At 41.9% G+C, this 22,191-nt stretch overlaps 1 protein-coding gene across 1 annotated transcript; it reads left to right on the forward strand.

Moving 5' to 3' along the window:
* Nucleotides 1–12,053: 12,053 nt before the first annotated feature.
* On the forward strand, nucleotides 12,054–22,122 carry LOC105053973 (uncharacterized). The gene is made up of 5 exons (XM_010935329.4): nucleotides 12,054–12,385; nucleotides 12,564–12,702; nucleotides 20,547–20,773; nucleotides 21,172–21,429; nucleotides 21,656–22,122. Exons 1-5 carry the CDS (start codon nucleotides 12,344–12,346, stop codon nucleotides 21,965–21,967), a joined length of 978 nt encoding a protein of 325 aa, XP_010933631.1. The 5' UTR covers nucleotides 12,054–12,343; the 3' UTR covers nucleotides 21,968–22,122.
* The last annotated feature ends 69 nt before the right edge of the window (nucleotides 22,123–22,191 follow it).

The following is a 22,191-nucleotide window of genomic DNA, read 5'->3' on the forward strand; positions in this document are numbered from 1 at the left end:
TTTTTTTATTTTTTTCGATAGACATGCTGTCGCTAACCATTAGCGATGGCAAGTGCCGTCGCTAATATTTTTTTCACTATCACTGATAATTTTAATAAATAAAAAAAATTTGATGGCTAATAATGTTAGAAAAATATTTTTTATTAGCAATGAGGAAAACGCTAATAATTAAGAATCCGTCGCTAATAATCTTTAAAAAAAACTTTTTATTAGCAACGGCAAAATCACCGTCGCTAATTGTCGTTGGAAAAAAAATTTATTAGCAATGGCTGATTTGCCGTGACTAATACTCATTTTTCTTATAGTGATACTAAACCATTTTTAACTACCTCTTTTTCAAATATTTGAAAATGTTTTATATGTTGTTCTATTGAATTAGAGAATATAAGAATATTGTCTATGTAAACAATTATGAATTTTATGAAAGGAGTAAAAATGTCATTCATTATCTTTTGAAATTCTGAGGGTGTATTTTTTAAGCCAAATGGCATTATGTTCCATTCATATTGTCTAAATGAAACTGTGAAAACAGTTTTATATCTATCTTTTTAATCTATTTGAATTTATGAAAATTCTGATTTTAGATCGAACTTTGAGAAGACCTTAGAATCTATGATTCTATTTAATAGGTCTCTTTTAATGGGATCGCATATCTAATCCATTGTGAAGCATCATTTAAGGGTTTATAATTAATTACTAACCTTGGTACTCTTCTTTTTAATTCAGCTATCTTTTCTACATAGAAGGCTGCACAACTCCAGAAAGATTTGCTGGGGCTGATAAGTTTTTTTTGTTAAGAGAGATTCTATTTTTCTTTTATAGTATTCTAATATTTTTGTATTCATTTGGATTGATCTTGCCTTAGTAGAAATTTTTTCTTTATTAAAAGACTTTTCATATAGTAACGAAACCGAATGGTGTTTTCTTTCCCAGAATACATTTGGTAAGTCTGAAGTAGTAACCTCTATAAGCTTATCTTTTATTTCTTGGATCTTTTTGATTATTTTTGAATTTTTCAATTCTTCCTCAATTCTTTTGTAGCTTACTTCTTCCTTTAAATGTTTTATTTATTTTTGATTTCTTGATATTTGGTTAATTGTTTGATTCTTAAGAAAGTCTAAAGTTTTACTATATGGGTGTTGTATAAATCTAAATACTAATTCTTTTCCCAACAATTTTATTTTCAATCCTTGATCATCTAGTTGAAATGGCTTTATTAACGATAAAAATGGTGTTCCTAATATTATGGGTTGGTTTAGGTTTTTTACTAAAATAAAGAGAGTCTTTAGACAGGCTCTTTTATTACAAACAAATGAGTTTATTAATTTGTATCTAATTTTTAACTCAAAACCATTTGCCGTATTAAGCTTTTTTTTTAATTTTTTTCAAAAAATTTTATTGGAATTAATCCTTCTTGAACACAATTGGAATCTGCTCCTGAAGCTATTAAAGCAATGGTTTCTAGATTGAAATCTTCAATTACTAGGTTAATTTTAACATACCATTTTTGAATGGGTACCCTAGTTAATGTGTCAATGAAACTCTGATCCTCTTCTATTTGTTCTTGCTGAGAGACTTGACTTACTTATTTTAATTATACTTTTATTAAATTTATTTTTTCTTTTATACAGTTTATTTCTTTTTGTAAGTCTTTTATATCTATAGATTTCATTTTTTTCTTTTTCAAATCTTTTTAAAATGTTGCCCAGATTATATGTTTGTACATTTTCTGTCTTCTTTTCTTGACTTGATGATTTTTTTAATTTTACTATGTATTCTTTTTTTATTTTTGGGTCATTGATTTTGTTAATGAATTCTAATGGCATATCTTACTCCTTTGTAATCATACATATTTCTTCTTCTGAGGATTCACTTTGAGATAATTTTTATTCTTCTTCTGAATCAGAAGGTTTTGATTCAGTTGTTAGAAGTAGACTTTTGAGATTTTATTTTATAAAATTTATAGGATCTGATTCATCTAATTATATTTCATTAATTTTATTCTTTAAGCGATATTTATTACTATAATGACCAGTTCGGCCACATTTGAAGCATACAAGAGGTTGAGTTTCTTTTTTAATGAAAGACTTTAATTTTGGTTTAGACTTTTTTTTCTAGTTTATTGTATATATTTTGTTTCTTCTATTTAATTTGTGAGAACCAACATAGGTTTGGATTCTTTTTTGGACAGGTCTTACATATTGTGTAAGATTTAAATTTTTTCTTAGATTTTTTATTTTTTTTGATAGGTTGAAGACCAAATTATTCATAGAATGATCCCAGTTCTTTTTTGCTAGTTAGTTATTCTCTTTTTAGTTGTTGTTTTAACCTAAGCTCATTATAAATAGATAGTCCTTCTTTATTGATTATATTTACCAGGTCTCCATATGTTAATTTATCATATGACATTCTTCCATTATTCTTGTTTCTTAATTTTGTTTTAATTTTTTTTTGAAAATACGGTTGACAAGTCAATTAAGAATTTTTTTTTTCAAAATGACTAGTTGTAGACATCCCTAGTCATTACTTTTGTTAAAAGAATATCTTTATACCATTTGAAATCTTGAAATTTTTTATATTTTAAATTTGTTAAGATTTCTGATGTCCTATCTCTAAATTTAGATGGATCCCCTATAAAGTATTTGGCTATTGCAAATATTGGCATAGAAATGGCATCCTGAATATCAGAGCCGTCATTATCTTAGTTAGGTTGGCCATCTACAGATTTTTTTACTGCAGATAGTATTTGATGGTGATCTAGATCATCAAGATAATAATCCCATCATTCTTTGAGTTGACCTGTAAAGTCTGCTACTAAGACTTGGGCTATAGCATGGTCTAGGGTATTATTTTTGATTTTATAGGCCGTGGAGATCATGATCATTTTTTGGAGTATATTTAATATGTTGACTCAGTAAGCCCATCTATGTTCCACTCATGGATGGTAGTGGTAGAGTACTGATTTTGATGGATAAAAGGCTTTTCCTCTAGGCCCATATCTGATAAGGTTGGTCTAGGATAATAGGGTCTCGATGGATTAGCCCATCCTTGAATTTTGTTTATTTCAAGGTATTGGTTTGGGCTAACCATTGTTGGGTTGGAAGGACACTGGATTGATTGGTCATCCGATGACTCAGTTAAGATTTCACTTTGGCTATCTAGAGGCTCTTGAGTTAGGGCTGCAATTGATCTTCTTTTGTCTGATTGTTCTAGAGTATCTAAAATAGAATATATTAATTCGAATGTATTTAATCTCTTATTGATTTCACTGAATAAATCTTTCTCTTGTAGTGAGTTATTTTGGGGTTTTAGAATTTCATGAGGCTTAAATAACGGAACCGATTCTTTGCTGGGCTTTGTCTCTAATTTATCTTCTCTTACACTTTCTTCTATCCAGATTAATTGATCTCCAATAGATTTTAAATTTTGATTTGTAAAATTATTTTATTCTAAAATATTTTTAATATTTTTTGGATTTACTAACTTAGGAGGATTTGTTTTGATTTTAAATGATGATGCTATTATTTGAGTATCTCTAATTGTCAATTTTATTTCTTTTAGCAGGGAATAGATCTCTTCTATGACTCTTTTTTTTTCATCTTGCCATAAAATTATTATTTTATTTCTAATTATATTAATTTCTTTCTTTTGGTTTTTCTGTGTGTCAAACCAATCAGAGAAATAGATTTGGGATTTTATTGAGTTTAAAAAGGAGTAATATTTTTCTTGTAGTTTATTTCTTTGATCCTTACTATAAATTTTAAAGAACCTTTGTCTTTTTTCTTTATTTTCTCTAAATAAATTTTTTTTTTAATGGTTTCTTATCTATTTCAAACTCTTGGATAATAGTATAAATTTCTGAGTCTACAATTTGAGAATAGGTTGGAGACATCCTTGGTGAGGAAGTTCTTTCCTTATAACTAGCTTAAGGGATTTTGGGTTCAAAATTTACTTGTCTTAATTTGGGATCTGTTGTTACTTAGCAGCTTTATCTTTGTGGTGAACTAGATTCTACCATTGTAGACTCATGTCTAAAATTATGGCATTTGGTTAATTTTGACCTATTGAACCTAACAGAGACATCACCTTCCAGATAGGTAGTGATAGTCTCTCGATGGCTTTGTTCTTGTCTAATTGTGGGAACAGACTTCTTGAGAATCTATCATCTGGAAGTGTGATTTGGTCCCAATCAGTATTTTGGGAATTAACAATGGTAATTTTTTTATTGAGGATAATTTCTAATTTTCACACATTGATTTCATTGATCTTCAATAGGAGTATTTGTAGATTACAATGCCAGCGATTACAGTAATTATAAGAAAAAAGAACATCTTGATTACATACTCAGTAAGGCCAAAGAACCAAAAGTAGAATTGCTAAACAAAGAGAAATCAAAAATAGGTGTACAGGCTAAATATGAATATATGTTGACTTACTAAGTATAGAGAGAAAACAAATAAGAGTATATGCCAAAAGTAGAGTGATGAGGTGGAATGAATATGTACTGACACACCCCCTCAAGACGAAGAGTCAGGACCATGAATCTTCAACTTGTCCCTTAGGAACCTAAAACGTGAGGTACCCAAGGGCTTGGTGAGAATATCGGCAAGCTGATCTTGGGTGGAGATGAACTGAACAGATAGTTGATATCGTGCAACACACTCACGAACGAAATGAAAATCAATTTCGACATGCTTCATGCAAGCATGGAAGATAGGATTGGCCGAGAGATAAGTGGCCCCAATATTGTCACACCATAGAATGAGGGGGCCATGTAAGGGATAGCCAAGTTCTTGAAACAATGACTCAAGCCAGATTAGTTCAGCTGATTCATCTGCTAAGACCTTGTATTCAAATTCTGTGGATGATCGAGCAACTGTCTTCTATTTACGAGATGCCCATGAAATAAGATTGGAGCTAAAAAAAATTGCATAGCCCCCAGTGGAACGTCTATCAGTCCCACTACCTACCCAATCTGCATCGGAGAAGGCTTGAAGAGAGTGAGAGGTTGATCTTTGAATTTGTAACCCATGATCAGTTGTAGCTTGAAGATACCGTAAGATGCGCTTGACCATAACCCAGTGATCAGAACTAGGAGACTGCATAAACTGACATACTTTATTTACTGCAAAGAAAATATCAAGGCGTGTCAATGTAAAATACTAAAGAGCTCCAACAATGGAGCGATGCTGTGTAGGGTCTGGATAAGGAGCACCCCCTGAATTAGAATCCTGTGTCATGGCCATTGGGGTCTGAACAGGTTTACAATCAATCATGCCTGCTTTTGAAAGAAGATCTCTAATATAGCAGATTTAAGATAATAATAATCCGGTAGAGTTTTGAACAGCCTCAATTCCTAAGAAAAAATGAAGATCACCAAGATCCTTAATGGAGAATTTTGTAACGAGCTTACGAAGAAGTAGAGAGACATGACTGGAGTCATTGCTAGTTACCAAAATATCATCAACATAGATGAGCACATAGAGGACATGAGAGTTCGTCCTCAAAATAAATAATAAAGGATCAATCTTGCTGGCAACAAATCCTAGTCTGAGAAAAAACTCGGAGAGACGGTGAAACCAGGCACGGGGTGCTTGTTTTAACCCGTATAGAAATTTATGGAGATGACAGGCATAATCTGGATGGTCACGATCTTCAAATCCTGGAGGTTGTGACATGTAAACTTCCTCTGTTAGGTTGCCATGCAAAAAAGCGTTATGAACATCTAATTGCTTGATGGACCAACCTTGAGAGATGGCAATACTTAAAACAGCCTGAAAGGTGGTAGGTTTGATAACTGGACTGAATGTCACATTGTAATCAAGACCAAGCTACTGGTGGAACCCTTTTGCAACTAAGCGCGCTTTATAGTGCTGGAGAGAGCCATCAGCTTTTCTCTTGATCCTGTACACCCATTTACGCCCAATCAAATTTTTTTTTTTGAGATGAACGTGGAACAAGAGACCACATACCATTACGAACTAAAGCATTAAACTCCTCACAGAGTGTTTAGATGCCTGAGTATAACAAATAGGTTCTATGGTGAGGATAGTGCTAGTGAGGGCGGATGGTTATTTGGGATGGGGTCGAAGCACCATGGAATGTGTACGGATGGGTTGGGTAGGTTGTTTAGAGGAGGTTGTGTCTTGCTGGAAACTTGTCATTGGAGAAGATGTGGGAAGGGAGGGCTTTGTGGATAAGGGATTGCAATAGGGGTCAGTAAGTAATCTAGTCTGAATAAGTACAGAGTTTGTAGTACTAGAGGGGCTGGAAGGGAGAACGATCATGGGAGGAGGTGCTGGGGCAGACCGAGACATGGGGGATGCAACCGATGGTGAGGTGGACAACTGGAGCAAAGAAGATGGAGGAATGGATGGTGGAGGGTTGGCCTCTTGTAGAGGTCGAAGTAATGTAACACCCCATGGCAGGGAAGAGGGAGATGGTGGTGGTGGACAATCCAATGGAGAGTGAGATTGAAAAGAAAAGATAGATTCGTCAAAGCGAACATGTCTAGCGATATATATACGATTTGTTTGCACATCAAGACATCGATAGGCACTATGAGAGGGACTATAGCCGAAAAATACACACGGTTGAGAGCGGTACTCTATTTTATGACGATTGTAAGGACGAAGAAAGGAAAAGCATAGACATCCAAAAATTCATAAGAAAGCATAGGATGGTGGTTTATTGTAAATGAGTTCGAAGAGGGACACACCACTAGAGACTTTAGATGACATCTTATTAATAAGAAATACAGCCGTTTCAAAAGCATAGTGCTAGTACAATATTGGTACAGATGCATGAGCAAGAAGAGACAGATCGATTTCCGTAATATGATGGTGACGACGTTCAACAGCCCCTTGTTGTTCATGGGTGTGGGGAGCTGCGATACGATGGATAATGTCAATTTTACTAAAAAATTGAGGAAGAGAGCGAAACTCCCCTCCCCCGTCAGTTTGGATTGATTTAATAGTACGAGAGAAATGTCGTTCAACCAAAGCTTGAAATTGTAAGAAAAAAGAAAACACATCAGATTTGCACATTAATGGATAGAACCAAATATATTTACCGTAGTCATCAACAAAAATTACATAGTAGCAATGTCCTAACAAAGATGGAGTAAAAGAAGGACCCCAAACATTACTATAAATGAGGTCTAATGAAAATTGACTACGATGATGGGACGGAGATAAGTGCAACTTACTAGATTTGCCTAACTGACATGAGGGATAAAGAAGAAGAAGATATGTAGACTTGCAGGAGAGATTATTGATCTTCACCATGGAGCGAAGCAAGCGATAATGAGGATGGCCCAAACGGTTGTGCCAGCCATCAAGAGTGGTGCTCTCGGCCATGTGAACAGATGCGGACAAAGAAGAAGGACTGGAACGGAGAGTGTATAATCCTCCTTCACTCGGATCGGATAATACTGTGGTCTTGGTGGTTCGATCCTTCACAAGAAAATGATATGGGTGAAATTTAAAAAAAAATATTATTATCTTTTGCAAACTGTTGCACGGAAAGTAAATTTTTAGAAATAGAGGGAACGTGTAAGATGTTAGATAATTGAAAAGAAAGAGAAGAGTGAGGAGGGAAAAAAGAACCATAACCAATATGTGATATATGTAATCTCTTACCATTGCCTACATGCACCTGATCAAGATCAGTGTACTCAGCATAGGAGGACATAGAATGAATGTCAGGAGTAACATGATGAGATGCTCCTGTATCAGGGTACCAGGTAAGGGCGGTGGATGGGTGAGGGGTAGGAAGAAGTGGCGGATTTGGGTGATGGTGAGATGGATTTGGATTTGGGTATGGTGAATATGAGAAATTTGCATTGGATTGTGGTGAATATGGATAGGGCCGCTGAGGACAATAGAAGCAGGTGGTATTAGAGTGGTTGTTACGATTGTAAAAGAAGCATCATTGAGAACCCCGACCATCAGGTGAACCAAAATGACCACGACCTCGATCAAACCTGCCACGCCCCCCACAATCTCGATTAAAGCCACGACCAATAAAGGACCCAAGGTCAGTAGAAAAATGAGGGGACCATTGAGCGGTATTGGTGATAGGATTGGTAGAAAGAGTAGTATCAGCAATGGTTAATTTTTTGAATACCCGCATGCTTTCACGGCTAAGTAATAGCCCATGAAGTTCAGTATATGTCGGAGGAGTATATCGATTAAGAATACCAGAGACTGCATCTTGTAGATCATCACATAGAGCATGCAACACATGTAGATTAAATTCAGTAGGCTTGAGGGCATTACCAGATGTAGCAAGTTCATCAGTCATAGCTTTTGCACGTCGGAGCAGAGAGGTGACGGTCTTATCTGATTTTTGATGAAGATTCTACAACTCCAGATGCAGAGACATGAGTCGGGTAGGAGATGCTGAACCAAAGGCTTCATGAAGAGTGCTCCAGCACTCAAAACTGGTCTCTTTGTCAAGAAAAAGGAGAACCAAATCTTCAGATAATGAAGCAATGAGAAGGCTTACGAGTTGGACATCTTGTTGTTGCCAGGCAACAGCGGCAATAGGATCGGTGGGCTGTGGGTGAGAACCATCGAGGAACCCAAATAAGCCTTGACCTTTTAAGAAGAGAGTAATTTATTTTCTCCAGATCAAAAAATTGGAGGTATTTAACTTGATGGATAGAAAATGCTGTGCAGATGGAAAGATGAGGGGGTCATTGTGATTGGTGGAGAAGGAGAAGAGGGATTGGAGGAGGTGGAGATAGATGAACTGGTGGCCATGAGAGAGCACTGAAGGAGGAGGAAGAAGGGATGCTCGTTGGAGCTTCAGGGCTCTAATACCATGACAATGGTAATTTCTTTATTGAGGATAATTTTTAATTTTCACATATTGATTTCATTGATTTCCAATAGGAGTATTTGTAGATTACAATGCCAGCAATTATAGTAATTACAAGAAAAAAGAACATCTTGATTACATACTCAGTAAGGCCAAAGAACCAAAAGTAGAATTGCTAAAAAAAGAGGAATCAAAAATAGATGTGCATGCTAAATATGAATATATGTTGACTTACTAAATATAGAGAAAAAATAAATGAGAGTATATACCAAAAGTAGAGCGATGAGGTGGAATGAATATGTGCTGACAGGTATAAACACATTTTCTTTGCTAGGATCTGTTTGGAAGTATTCAGTTTGTCTTAATGTTCGTCTATTAATTATCCCTATATGATCCAATGTATTTAATGTCTTGTAATACATCCTAATTAAAACAATAGCAGGATAAGATCTTAGGAGCATTTCTAAATTATGGAGCTTAACTTCTAATTCTAGTGCTTTTAAAATATTTTTTTCTTTTACTTTTATAGTTAGATTAGTATTATAATTAAAATAAATTGGACCTTTAAATAAGCTTGACTCAACCATTCCTAATAAGGCATCTTGATAATCTATGAATCTTCCATCATTTAAACATAACGGAATGGCTAAATTCAAACCTCTTCTTATGAGGGGTTTGACAGCTACTTGGATTAGCCCTATATGTAGGAATTCATATTTTAACTTGTGGCTTCTCAGAATTTCTTGGGTTACAACTAGGATTATTTCATGATCATTTGATATTGATATTATTTTTTCAACTATTTTAATTCTATTGTTTGGGATAATCCAATTAGTCCTATAAAACGAGCTTCTTAGAACCTTTGGAACTACCTATTTTTCTATTTATTTACCTGATAATTCAACAATGGCCCCTTCTGAGCCAGTAGCATCACCCCTAGAGGAAGTCCTAGATAAAAAGTTCATTTTGACAGCTATTTTAGATGATCTTCAGACTATCAATGATTTACGTTTAAGCCAAAACAGTCTTCACAACAGAATACACTGGTATAATGGCTATGCGACTTAAGGTCATGCAGGAACCACTTAAAATAGTAGTCTCCACTATAAATTTATCTAGATATTCTTCTCTTATTTCTCCCTTCGTGACTCTGATACCATTTAAATGGAGATACTATATTGAAAAATACAGGCTTTCTTAAGAATCAAACAATTAACCAAATATCAAGAAAATAAAAATAAATAAAATATTTAAAAAAAAAAAAAGTAAGCTACAAAAGAATTGAGGAACAATTGAAAAATCTAGAAATAATAAAAAGATCCAAGAAATAAAAAATAAACTTATAGAAATTATCACTTCAAACTTACAAAATATGTTTGGGGAAGGAAAACACCATTCGATTTTGTTACCATATATATATATTAGATTCGACTTGTTTGTTAGACCATTGCTGCCATAGAAGAGGACACATGGCACGTTTAGATGGCCTAGGCTCTCCTTTAATATACTAGTATGGATTTTGTGGGACATAAAAATATACATGCATGTTTTCTATATTTCTCATCTCTGTCAAATTATAAATTATAGGATATGGCAGAAAACTAGAACGGCTACATGGCACAACCTTCTTCATTTTTCAAAACCTTAATGAGCAAAGGGGTAGAGAGAGGTTTTTGACAGGAACAAAAAAAATCCTTGGAAATAAAAGGATCGTGTTCTCTCTTTTTTTTATTTTACCATCAAACTACTGCATATTTGTGAAACTGAAGTGAGAAACTGATATAAATTCAATAAAAACTAGATCCTCCTCGTGATTTTTTTATTGGATTCTTTTATATATATATATATATGCTTATCTTAGGATCATGTTTCCAGTTTCTTGGATTAGCAATTTTTAACCATCATTTCCTGTTTGACGCGCTTCCTGAAGCCCAAAAAATATTATTTTAAATAAATAAATAATATGAAATTACCCAAAAAAAAAAAAGAATCGCATGCCTGGTTGGTGGCCTAAAATACGGTCTAAACTTGCTAACCATGGTTGTTCAGGACCGAGATGGGTTGACAAAACTAGACTGAAATAGATTTTAGTAAAAACCGGACGGTAGTACTTTAACTAGGATTTGAATGGACGAACTTTGGTTTAGGAAAAGTCTCTCAAACACTACAACAATCGTAAAATAGCCTCTACAACAATTTCTATCATTGTTTTTATCAAGACGTTGACTATAAATCTAGTCCAACTGATCTGGGGTCGAATCAGTGAACCGGCAACCCGGACCCTAAGTCCAATCCTTCCTGCTTTTTTATGGGTCTTTTGGTGGGACTGTTCATCAACCATCTGCGGGCCAACGTCTCATAACTGAGCACCAGACTGATGACGGAAGGGTGGTAAATGGTAATGAGCGGAGCAAATGTGGTAACGATCCTATAATAATTAATCAAATTTTGGCAAAGAAAAAATTGAGATTTGCTAATTCTTTACAGAAAAAAAAAATGCAGATCCACGGTCTTTCTGGCATGGAATGACTAGTTTTCCTTAAAACCTCAAATCTATGAAATTCGTGTATTTACTAGAAAAAGAGAAAAAAAAACCTATGAGGTTCGGTCAATCAGAAGTCCAGCATTGCCGCATCCAACTCAATTGAATTGGATCCATTTTTTTTTTTTTAGTATTAGATATGTAGAATTTGATTTTTTTTTTTTTTGATAGAATCGTAGTATTCGCATCAAATGAATATGAATATAACTAATAAAATCAAAAAATAGAATATCTAAAACGAAGAGAGGTAAAGCAGCAGCAGCGATCCATAAAGCTTCTTCAAAATATTCAGCTATAAATCTGACAATCCAATCTACAGCACCGATCGTCTCATGGGATACATGCTTGACATCCATAATGACACAATCCCCCCAACAGTTTTTTGGTGTCGGAAACAAGCAAGTATTCCAAAGTGAGCCCTATCTGCCTCCGCAATAAGCTGACCAGTATGGTAGAATCTTTCTCAACAACAAATCTATCAATCCGAAACTTCATTCGGGCGTATCTAATATACAATCCGTAACTCCGTATTAAGAATAGTGAGCTCAAAAAATGGATCCTCTGATAATAATGAGCCCGAGTCGGATCCGAATTATAAAGTCTGTAACTACCGACCATGCAACCTTCAAAATTGATCCCGAGTCGGGTCGCCCACAAGATATGAGATTCTGTGAGGTGCTGTAGGAGCGGTGGGAGTCCCAGGTTTCCGAGTCGATAATTTGATCGAGAATTCGGTGGCACGTCAAAATCCGAAACCTTCCTATCGGATAATCAAATATAAATTTGCTTTCTGGAAGGATTCGAATCATCTCGTGTTGATGATGATGATCGAGGAAAAGCCCCTTTTTTGAGCCTTGCACGGAAACAGAGGGACTGCCACCGCTGAAACCCACTCCACACCGCACCAAAATCCCTCAAATCGTCTCCCCTCTCAAACCCAGCGTGCGGACGTTCGGAGCCTCGGCGGCGGCAGCGGAGATGGTGAAGGCGATCCGAATCCACGAGCTCGGCGGCCCCGAGGCGAGCTCTCCTCACTCACCAACCTCTATCCTCGCTCTCTGATCTCTGTTTGGATGTTGTTTTTAACTATTTGTGATCGGAATTATGTCGTACCATCTGGTTCCCTCTTCCCCGTTAAATCGATGTCTCTACTTCTACTTTCCGATCTAACTTTTTTTTTTTTTTGATTGGTGAAAAGGTGTTGAAATGGGAGGATGTGGAGATTGGGGAACCCAAGGAGGGGGAGATCCGGGTGAAGAACAAAGCGATTGGCGTCAACTTCATCGATGTGTATTTTCGTAAAGGAGTATACCAAGCAGAGATGCCGTTCACTCCCGGTAGATTTTGTTTTACTTTTTTTTTTTTTCTCGATGTTTCGATATGATTAATGATTAAAAAAAATATATGTATGTAAGGTAATGCATGCTAATGCAATGAAACTGCTTGATTAATTGTTTAGAGCAAGGTCCGCTATCTGGCACTCGTACTGTACCGGTATATTCCTGATTCGGTATGTACAGTTGGGTATGATACGATATCTCGTACTGTATACCGTACCCTTTTTTGCCAAGGTACCACGTGAAATCAGGACGTATGTGTCCGTACCGATACGTTACACGTCCCAATTTCGGACGGTATAGGATGGTTCTGCTCGATTTGGACCGTAGGGAGCGGTTTGACTCATATACCGAACTGATCCTCGGTATCAAACCGGTACCTCCCATACGGCAGGTCTTGGTTTAGAGTGATTTGTTGTTCTGCATGTTTGGTGTTGCGGCCAATCCCCTCGTCGCCTGATCGCCGGGAACGAGCGCCTGCAAAAGAAGTCCACACTGACCGGAAGTGACTCCGGCGGGGACCCTCCGACGGTCAAGTCAGAGAGGAGACTAGGCAACAGTAGAAAAGAATCACGGAGCTCAGCGAGTGAGAGAGAGCTAGAGAAGAAGAGTTCAGGAGTTTCGAAAGGAACCTCGCCCAGCACTGTTGTCTTTCCCGTTTTATAGTAGAGCGCGGCATGGCGCCATCATTAATGGCGCAGACAATGGGGGAACTGTCAAATCGCCGAAGACTGTCAGAGTCGTCATGGGGCTGTCAAATCGTCGTGGGGCTGTCAAATCACTAGGGTTGACTCATATCTTAGGTGGGATAATGCCCTGGGACGGCCGTGCCGCACGCCGCTGTCAGGACGGACAGTCTCCAGCAGTCGTACAGCGTTTGAAGGAGCCGGCCGACTGTATGTCGGCGCTCGATTAAGGAATGTCGGGTGAAAACCCAGGGACCCTCGGGCGAACACCCAAGGATCCTCCGATGGTCAGTCGGGTGCGTTGCGAGAGTCGGATATCGGGCTCTACAGTTCGGCCAGTCGAGAGCGGAGAGGGCCTGCCCGACCGATGTATACTCGGCCGGTCGGTGTTGGCATTCGTCGGTCGGCAGAGTCGGGCGCTAGTCAGGCGGACCCGACGGTGAGTCGGCGTGAGAGGGACCGGTCGGCAGGACCGAGTATGTCGATCCCCCATTGGGCGAAAGGCCACGGGACGACAATAGGGGTAATTCGGCTGGCTGGTTGGTGTTGTATGTTGGCGTACCTCTGGCACGGCTCACATTTCTGAACCAACTCAGCCGCATCCTTCCTCATAGTAGGTCAGTAGTATCCCCGCCGTAGGATCTTGTAGGCCAAGGATTTGCCCCCCAAGTGATTTCTGTAGATCCCTTCGTGTACTTCTCTGAGCGCGTAGTCCGCGTCGGTTGGTCCCAAGCACCTGAGCAAGGGGAGGGAGAACGACCTTTTGTAGAGTCGGCCATCTATTATCACGTACTGGGAGGCCGACCATCGGAGCCGTTTGGCCTCCGCGGGGTTTTCAGGGCTAACTCCATCGGTTAGGTATCGAACAATCGGATCCATCCAACTTGGTTCGGGCACTAATTGTAGCACCTCCTCGGTTCTATCGATGCTCGGCTGCTCGAGATTCTCCATGAACGTCCGACCCAAGGCGTCGTAAGCTGAGGTCGCCAACCTGGAGAGTGCATCGGCCCGAGCGTTCTCCGACCTAAGGATGTGAGAAATCTCGAAATATTCGAAACGTGCCACAAGATCTTTCGCCTTCTGGAGATATTTCGCCATAGTCGAGTCTCGCGCCTCCAATTCGCCCTTGACCTGCCCCACGATCAGCTGAGAATCGGAGAAGACTCGGAGGCCTCTAGATCGAGGAAAGTTAGCTCTGAACTGGGAAGGACCCTACAAGGTAGCGGACACCTACGGGCTGAGAGCTTACCGACTGGAGACTCTAGAAGGGGATACCATTCCCCGGACCTGGAATGCCGACAACCTAAAGTTGTACTACCAGTGAACTTTGTATCCCCTTGTCCGGAATACAAGTTTGGTTTCAAAGCTTCAGAGTCTGGAATCTCGACTCTTCGACTGAGGGTCGGCGCTCGCCAGAAGCACGAGCCCCGACGCCCCGACTTAAGCCCAACGTTCCATTGGGAACCAACGGCCCAGTCGCCGACGACATATCGAACACTTGAAAGGACCGATACATCCACAACGACGGGGGTTACACTCCTACAGTCAAACTCTCGGGCAAAACGATCGGCTGACACGCCGACTCGGCCCCGGCCAAGAAATGCAAAGCGCCAACGCGACCAATGTCGCGTTCGCAACTTACCGACCAGGTCACGACCAGTCGAAGGATATTCGGCTTACCACCGTTTATCACACGGCGCGACGTGAGTACCCGACCTAGGTCTGGGTAATGGGAACTCGACTTGTCGTCGTTTCTCCGACTAAACGCGTCGGACGCCATTCGACTGAACGCATTGAACGACGTTCGACTATCGGATCCTACGGAATGGTCCGGCCCTCAAGTTATGTCCGGAGGTCGGTCGACCTTCAACTCAATGAACGCACCCGACTCACGTCCAGGCGACAGGCGTTCGACCTAAGCTCTCGACTGTCGCATCGCACGGCAGTCGGGAGGCTGATCCAAAGTCGGAATTCGCTCTGCCTTTGCCGCGGCGCGCGTTACCGACTATCTCGGATCGTTATCTAGGATCCTACCGAACGTCCTAACTAATATGTTGGGCTTACGACTTATGCGTTCAAAAAATATTTTGGTGAATCACACAAGACACATCCCAAGATACATGGAGACAAGAGTCAAAGTTGAAAAGACTTTAATTTCATTAAAGTTCGAACTAAATTTACAAAATTAGGCCGAAGCCTGATTACAAGTATGACTGAACAAAAGTAAAAACAAAAGACCGACTAATCTTCGGAGTCGGTTTCCTCCACCGGGCGAAGGTTGGGGACAGTCGGCGTATCCACTCGTGCTTCAGGAGTCGGGGCCGCTTCGGCAGTCGGAGCCATCTGACCTTCGGTAGTCTGGTCTGCGTCGGCTTCGGCTTCCACTACGGTGGTGCGATCTCCCGACGACGGGTCAGCCGTCTCCTCCGCAGCTTGGGCCTCTGACTCTGGCAGGACGATGCTACTGAGGTCGAGCTCCGGATACAACTTCTGGACGGCTTCCCGAGCATCCTCGTACCTCACTCGGTACGAAAGGAAGCCGCTCTCAGAAGGTCTTCCCGGTACTCCTCGGAGTCGTGGAAGTCCTCCACGGCCCGACCCATGGCTTCCTTCGCCGACTCTGCCTCCGCCCTAGCGATGTCCGCTTCGGCCTGGGCGGTGGACAGGTTCTCTTCGGCCTTAGCGAGGTTCCCTAGGCATATTCGGAGCTGCTCGCATTCGACCTTGAGCTCCTTGGCGAAGTCGTCCCGCTCGTGACGCAGCTGACGGACGGTGCGGGACTTCCGCTTGGCGTCGTCCCGAGCCGACTGCAGCTCGGCCCCCGAAGCGGCCAGAGCGCCTGTGAGTCGGGAGACCTCCTCGGTGAGACGGGAGATCTCCCCCTGAAGCCGGGCCTCCCGGTCGACCGACTGCTGCAACTGGTCGACCAGTATGACCTTATCGGCCTCGGCAGCCATGGCCTTATCCTTCCAGACCGCGTGCAAATCGCCGAATCTTCGGTATCCAGCTTCCAGTTCGGATATGTTATAAATCAACTGCAAAAAACGAAGCCGACCGTCAGAAGACCGAACTTATAGCAAACGATAATGAAGATGAAAAGGAGGAAGACTTACCCGGATCATAGTCGGATAGAACGAGGACAGCATGTCGGAGACACGCTGATTCTTCATAGCCTCAACGTCGGCTGGGAGGATGAGCGCCTGGCATAGCCTTCTGGCCAAGTCATGGTTGGCCAGGGCCGACGCTCCTTCAGGAAGTGGGGAGTCAGTCGACGCCCCACCGCCGTCCGACCTCCTGTCGTCGTCGGACGCCATCGGGGCCTTCCCCGGTGCGGATATCCAGGCTCTGATGTCGGAGAAGGAGGGCATGCTTGAGCCCGACTGGGTCCCTGTCGAAGGCACGGCAGCCGCCGACGCAGGTTGTTCGGGCTCATGAACCTCTTCCCGAACCTCTCCTGCCGGCTGAGCAGCCGGTGCACCCTCGACCGATTCCTCGGCCGCCCGTCCCTCGGGCGAGGTTGCTCCCTCGGCCGATGGTCCCTCGGACGGGACTTCAACGGGCACCGTCGGCGCCGACAGTGCAATGACGGGCTCCGCCTCCGCCCCAGCCGGCTCGCTCGGCAGAGCTACCTGAGGCCTCTTGGGAGGCCGCGATGGTTCGGCCCCTTGCGTCGGCCCCTTCCACGCAGCGTACTGCCGGACGTCGGCCGCCGTCAATCTCGCCCTTGGTGGCATATCTGCAAACGGCGACAGGTGATCAGCACCAAAAAAGAAAGGAAAGAAGAAAGAGGAAATGAGAAGAAAAACGAACCTAAGCAAGGGACCGGGCTGAGACCGGTGTCGTACAGGGCCTGCTCGGTGACGAGCTCCCTCTGCTTCGGCACCGAGATATCTTTCAGATGGTGGAAGTCTTCCCGGTCTCCGGCCTCCACCCGACTGTTCTCGTTCGATTGGGTTCGGGGGTCCCCCCAACGGGTAGGGAACCCCCAAAGAACAGAAGAAGAGACGAAGAACTGGTTCTTCCACCCATAAATCGACGATGGAAGACCGGTGATAAAGGAGAGACCCTTCCGAGGATTGAAGTACCACCACCCTCGGGCTTTAAGGTGGGGTCGGAGGACGAAAAAAGCTCGAAAGAGTGAAATTCGAGGGATGGTCGGCAAAAGCCGACACAACAGGGCAAAGCTGACTATTACCCGAACCGAGTTCGGCGCAAGTTGCGTCGGACATAGCCCGTAATAGTCCAACACGTTTCGGACGAACTCCGAGACCGGAAAGCGAAGACCGGCCCGGAGGTCCTCGACGTAGAAGGCCACCTGGCCCTCAGGCGGGCTGTTAACCCGACCATTGGCTCTAGGGACGAACAGCTGAAATTGCTCCGGGATGCAATATTGATCCCGGAGCCGATCAACGTTCGGCCCCGAAAGTGAAGAGACCTCTACCTCCGGGGTCGACCGAGGGTCGTCAGTCGGGTTCCCCGACCGACCTCCTCTTGGAGATGTTCTAGCCATGAACCGGAACAGAAGTCGGAAAATAAGAAGAAGGGGGAAGAGAACCGTGAGGAAGCAAGGAAAAAGAAGAACAACGGTGAAGGCTCCTAGAGGAAAAAAGACTTATAAAGGGGGAAAACGGAGACGGTTACCTGGGGCAAGGGACCGCTCAATCAGAGTTTCAGCAGCAAGTATGGAAAGTAAAAATCCGGATGTAGGCGACCCTGTATATATAGCGCCCCCCCGACGGCCGAGATGAAAGCACGACCAGCGAGGATCTCCCAGATCGCGACACGTGGCGACATCTGGGCCCTCCTTCGGCCCGACGGTTCGACGCACCTGTCCCCAGATCGGGCAACGTCATCTCCATCCGCTTGAGCGGACCCGGCCCAATGGCCACCTGCCACGCGGCGGAAAGGCCGTGGCGTTTCGCGTTCCCGAAGAGACGACGAGAACGACGGTTTCCATTCCCGACGGGACGCCTGACACCGATGGGACAGGACGGCTGAGACCGACGGGACGGGACGTCTGACACCGATGGGACGGGACGTCCGAGGCCGACGGGACGGGACGTCTGATACCGACGAGTCGCCTGGCACTCGTAAGGCGCCTGACACCGCACCGGCCAGCGGTACGGTCGTCAGAGTCAGGATTCGGTGCGATGGATATCCACTCCTTTCGCCTGACGCTGTCGCCCGCGCAAGGACGCTGGCCAGCACACCATCCGACTCAGGAGTGGAGGGGGGCAACTGTTGGGATATGCCGACCGGTCCCTCTCACGCCGACTCACCGTCGGGTCCGCCTGACCAGCGCCCGACTCTGCCGACCGACGAATGCCGACACCGACCGGCCGAGTATACGTCGGTCGGGCAGAGTCGGGTGCTGGTCAGGCGGATCCGACGGTGAGTCGGCATGAGAGGGACCGGTCGGCATATCCCAACATTTGGCTATAGGAAGATTTACTTCAAGGTGAAGGATTTTAGAACTAGTGTGGTGATGTTTCTTGAAATCTAGTAATTGGTGTTTCCAGAAAAGGTGTAGACACAAAAAAGGAAAAGCTTATCCACATAATAATCCAAGATATATTATTATGAAATAAGTGGATATTATTTGCATTATGAAATAAGTAGATATTATCCAAGAAGAGAGATGAGCATTTAGTGACGTTCAAGAGTTAAGTGCAAGAAGAAAAATATGAGTAAATATCGGTTAAGACAAATGCATTAACCGAAACAGTTGACAAATGCGTTAACTTCTAGTAGTTAAGAGTTCCATACTTTATGTAATACTGGATTTAGTTTAGGTTGATGAATCTTCTAGGGTTGTGAATGTGAAATTTAAATCAGCTAAGACAAGTAAGAGAACTTTATTTTTTTTTGAATGTTCAAAGTTACTTTAACCCAAAGAGAGCACATAAAAATGCAACTCAAATTGAAATTAGGCTTGCGATAGAATTTTGCTTTAAGAGGTACCATACTGTGGGCTTTAGCTATCTTGGCTTGATTAACATATGAGACGTGGGTGTCTCAAACAAGATCATTTCAATGTGGGCATAGAAGATCTGTGAGAGGTATGCGGTTGTTGAAACCATTGTGACATATCTTAGTTGTATGACATGGAATGTCGAGCCATGGAAAGGGATGTGAGCATAATTGAGATGAGGCTGCTAATCTTGGTAAAATTAGAAGGCCAGAGTTAGAATATCGCATAAGTTTTAATGAGGGAAAACTGCCTGAGATGGCTTGCCTTTACACATTGTAGATTTGGATGGTTTTCTTGATCAGGGCTTCCTGATGGACATTAAAAGGCTGGATTGAGGGGGGACCAAAAGATATTTAATAGTAGGTTTTAAGCATACATGAAGTCACTAACCATTTTTACAGGTCTCACCCTTGATAGCAATTAGATAACAAAGATTAGTAATACAAGATTCAAAAAGCTGGTTGTATTCTGGTGTCCGTGCTTGTGTGTGTGTGAGAGAGAGACAGAGTGTGAGAGAGAGAGAGAGAGACCAAATTTGGGGGGACTTATACCAGATTTGCTAGAATGTTTATTAATGGCCCATGTATTGGCTGCTTTGTTTTGGGTGATAGTTTATATTACGATTCATGTTGTAAGTAGTCTGGCCACCTTGAGTTTCTATTCTTGTGATACTTACTGGTTTGATCTCAGAAGATTTTCCTCTTCCATCTTCTTTATTCCTTAAGTAGCTATAAAAGGATTAGTTGAGATTAAAATACATACGTACTGCAAAACAAGCTAGCAAATCGTACATGAGAGTTAATCTCCCTATAAAGCTTTTTCACCAAAATCAAATTGATTTTCTCCAAATTGTGTTAGGTAGGTATGCACTTCTCTTTGAGATTCTGTGTATTGATTCTTCTTTAATAAATTGATGCTTGAGTTGAGATTTGATTCTCTCAAAGTCATAAAAGACATGAATCTTTATTATTATATAAGTTGAGAAGTGAAAATTCATGCCAGTCATTCTGCACTGGTCTTCCTAACTTGGTCGCTGAAGGATGGATACTGTTGATTTTAATGATGTTTATCCTATATACTGTTCAATAGGCAAGTATTGATATGATGGCATCTTGTTTGCTGGTGGTTGCTCTGTTTCCAGTCCTTTTTCGGTTGTGTGATTGTGATCTCACTGGTTAGATATTCAGGAATGGAAGCTGTGGGAGTGGTAACTGCCGTAGGCCCCGGGGTCACTGGCATAAAAGTAGGGGATATTGTTGGTTATGCGGGCAATCCAGCGGGTTCTTATGCTGAAGAGCAAATTCTTCCAGCAAGCGTTGCAGTTCCTGTTCCACCTTCAGTTGATTATAAAGTAGCAGCATCCCTTCTGCTGAAGGGCATGACTGCTTATGTTCTACTTCGGCGATGCTTCAAGGTTGATTCTGCTCATTTCCGAGTTTCCAGACACTGTAATCTCTTGCATAATGAACAGCATAAATGTTACTTCTCTAACTGACCCCATTAACCTTTCACAAGAAATGATATAACATTTGATCAATTAAACTTTCTTTTTGGTTGCCTGTCAAAATATGCCATTGATCAATTTCTCCTGTAAGAGTGCATGGACTTGATTGTTATCTACTGTGATATCAATTGAAATCCAAATGGCTTTTGAGATGATTATAAACTCCTAATCGATTTTTACCGTTTTTGCTTTTAACCATCAGTGATATTAACCTGCGTAATTATGAGCATGGTGTGACCGCAGACATCGATTATCATTCAGTATTATACTCTGCGAATTAAAAGGATCTAATCCTATTTGGATTGCAGGTGGAAGCAGGGCACACTGTTCTTGTTCTTGCTGCAGCTGGTGGTGTTGGCTCTCTACTTTGTCAGTGGGCAAAGGCCCTAGGTGCCACGGTCATTGGAACTGTTTCAAGTGAAGAGAAAGCAGCTCAAGCTACTGAGGATGGATGCCACCATGTCATAATTTACACAAAGGAGGACTTTGTAGCCAAAGTCAATGAGATAACATCTGGCAAAGGAGTTAATGTTGTCTATGATTCTGTTGGAAGGGATACATTCCAGGTAGGGTATACTACCTTTGTTGAAATATGTCTCTTTACAGCTAATAGTCTAATGGCTGTATATATTAGAATTCAGTTCATCCCATTTTTCCATTTTGAGTACAGATCTTTTAATGAAATTATGTTTCTTCCTCGGGTGCTAGCTGTGACAGCAACGAAGGAAAATATAAATTGTAGACCACCGTAATAACAACCGGAGACTCATTTGGGAGTTCTCTCGTACGCAGGGATCCGTGGCATGCTTGATGTCCCGAGGGTACATGGTCAGCTTTGGGCAGTCATCAGGAAGACCAGACCCAATCCCACTAAGTGACCTCGCTCCGAAATCTTTGTTCCTCACCAGGCCTAGTCTCTTGCATTACACTACCACCCGCGAGGAGCTTCTGGAAGCTGCTGGGGAAGTCTTTGCTAATGTTGCATCTGGTGTGCTGCGGGTTCGCATCAACCACACCTACCCACTGGCTGATGCAGCACGTGTCCATGCGGACCTTGAAGCAAGGAAGACTTCTGGTTCCATAGTTCTCATACCTGATAGCTAGATGAGATGTGACTTCAGTGTGTATTAAATTGTTGGTGAATAACTCCGAGAAAATGTATGAATTCTATGGATACTCTTGTGTGTGTTACTATAAAAGTTGCTCCTGTCTTCCATAAACATGTAATAAAATCATGGTCTAGGATTTGTGGATAACAAGTGTTTGATGTTCTATTTTGTTCAGGGTCTTAAGAAATGGGATAGGACCAAACGAGAAAAGTAGTTATT

The sequence above is a fragment of the Elaeis guineensis genome, chromosome 11 (assembly GCF_000442705.2).
Source record: "Elaeis guineensis isolate ETL-2024a chromosome 11, EG11, whole genome shotgun sequence".
NCBI classification, from domain to species: Eukaryota; Viridiplantae; Streptophyta; class Magnoliopsida; order Arecales; family Arecaceae; genus Elaeis; species Elaeis guineensis.